Below are 1,690 nucleotides of genomic sequence, written 5' to 3'. Positions count from 1 at the left end.
CCCGTTCCATTCGTTCACGATCCAGCCTCTCCCGTTCCAGCTCCTTCTGCCTCTGTTGCTCTTGCAACTGTCTGCAGTTGTGGGGAACAAAAAAGGAAAAAGAACAACTAAGCTGCAAAGCAAAAACCAAAAATATTAAGCTACTGTTAAAGGACAAGAAGAGATAAAGTAATCAACAATCTTTGTGCTGGCGAGAACCAAAGCAAAGCATTTGTACCTACATAGATTTCTTAATTCTACATATCATTTTTCTGAGCTGGATAATAGCTTTTTGATGTTTACAGTAAAAATAATCATATATCAAGTTTCCTTTTAAGCAGTTTAACATTCTGAGAGACAGCTTTCAAGAAGTAAGAATAGAAAGCTGCTGCTGATAAATTTACTGACTGATAAAATCTTCCCAGCTTAGGATATGGAGTTACATTTGTTCTTTGCACGGTATTTTATACTGGAAGCAGTGAATAAAAGTACAGTGAAATAGCAGTAACAGATTTTTTTTTTAAAAAAAATCAAAACAAATTACATTTTTCAGATAAACTAATCAGGTAATATTTACCCAAATTTCACAGAAACGTCAAAATGCACGTGTCCCTCACTATTTGCATGCTACCACACACACACACATACAAGTTAACCAGCATCAAGATGAGAACGGGGAAGAGAGAACAGGGGAGAACTGGACACAGTCTGAAAAAAATCCAGGGTGCAGCAGCCAAAGAAAAGCTGCAGGGAACTTGCAGGGTTTCCAGCTCATGGCAGTCTTTGCAAAGGAGAGGAGAAAGGATGAAGACATGGAGAGGAGGAAAACAAGTAAAAGCCAGGCAGAGGAAATATAAAGAACTTCCTCAGAGTAAGAAGGAATCATGCGAAACTGGCTGCCAAAGCCACCAGGCTGGTTGAAAGAAAGGACTTTCCTGCAAAAATACAGTGGGGAAAGCTGTAAACAACCCTTTTGCTTCCCCCTCCCCCATTTATTTTGTATTTTCTTTATTTTTTAAAATTAAAAAAAACTATAAAAAGATACATGTTTACAGCTAGCTAAAATACAGCTTTTTGATCTTCAAAGCTTTTTCACCTCCTGGGGGCACTCACTACTATTACAAATATTAGGCACATTCTCCTCAAAGCTGTGGCCAGGCTGTTCCTCTTGGCACATACCACTGAAAATATTACTTTTGTCCTCTATTTGAATTCTTATTTTCAAAAATATCATGACATTAAAAAAGAAAGACTTCATATAAAGCACAGAGGTATTTTTTTTTCTGCTACGCTTCAGATGCAAACTGAAGGAAAGACAAAGCACAGCCAGCTTTAACTATAAAGCAAAAAGGAGACCTAAATTTTGACACCTTAACCTACTAGGTATGTGTTTTCTATAGACTGCTACTGGGCAATCTTACTTGGAAAGGTCATTAGTAATCCTATACTATATGTCTAGAGCCATATAAAACTAAATCTGAAAATTAAGAGAACTTCAGCTATTTTACTCTTAATTCATACCCAGAAAAATTGTGCCAGACCTGGAAACCCCAGCCCAGGCACTGTTACTACTGGAGTCCATCCTCTTCCAGACCAATATTTTCCCCTTATAAACAAAAAAAACCAATAAATACAGGAGTTTTTTTTAATTGCTATAAGTAATTAAGTTCTAGTTACGCACAGCAAAAGGACTTCTCCCTACCAAACTTGT

The 1,690-nt window shown here is 37.0% G+C and overlaps 1 protein-coding gene across 1 annotated transcript in view; it reads right to left on the bottom strand.

The window, feature by feature from the left end:
* LOC104273631 (protein enabled homolog) overlaps window positions 1–71 on the bottom strand; it is a gene marked incomplete at its 5' end in the record, with an annotated part of 20,759 nt that extends 20,688 nt beyond the window's left edge. Inside the window, 2 exon segments of the mRNA XM_009869023.1 lie at window position 1; window positions 4–71. The exon segment at window position 1 is cut by the window's left edge and continues 245 nt beyond it. Coding sequence (XP_009867325.1) covers window position 1; window positions 4–71 — 69 coding nt within the window.
* Window positions 72–1,690: the final 1,619 nt, after the last annotated feature.

Source organism: Apaloderma vittatum, unplaced genomic scaffold (assembly GCF_000703405.1).
Source record: "Apaloderma vittatum isolate BGI_N311 unplaced genomic scaffold, ASM70340v1 scaffold1445, whole genome shotgun sequence".
Lineage (NCBI taxonomy): Eukaryota > Metazoa > Chordata > Aves > Trogoniformes > Trogonidae > Apaloderma > Apaloderma vittatum.
The sequence above is the reverse complement of the archived record's forward strand: the minus strand, read 5'-3'. Positions and strand labels throughout refer to the sequence as shown.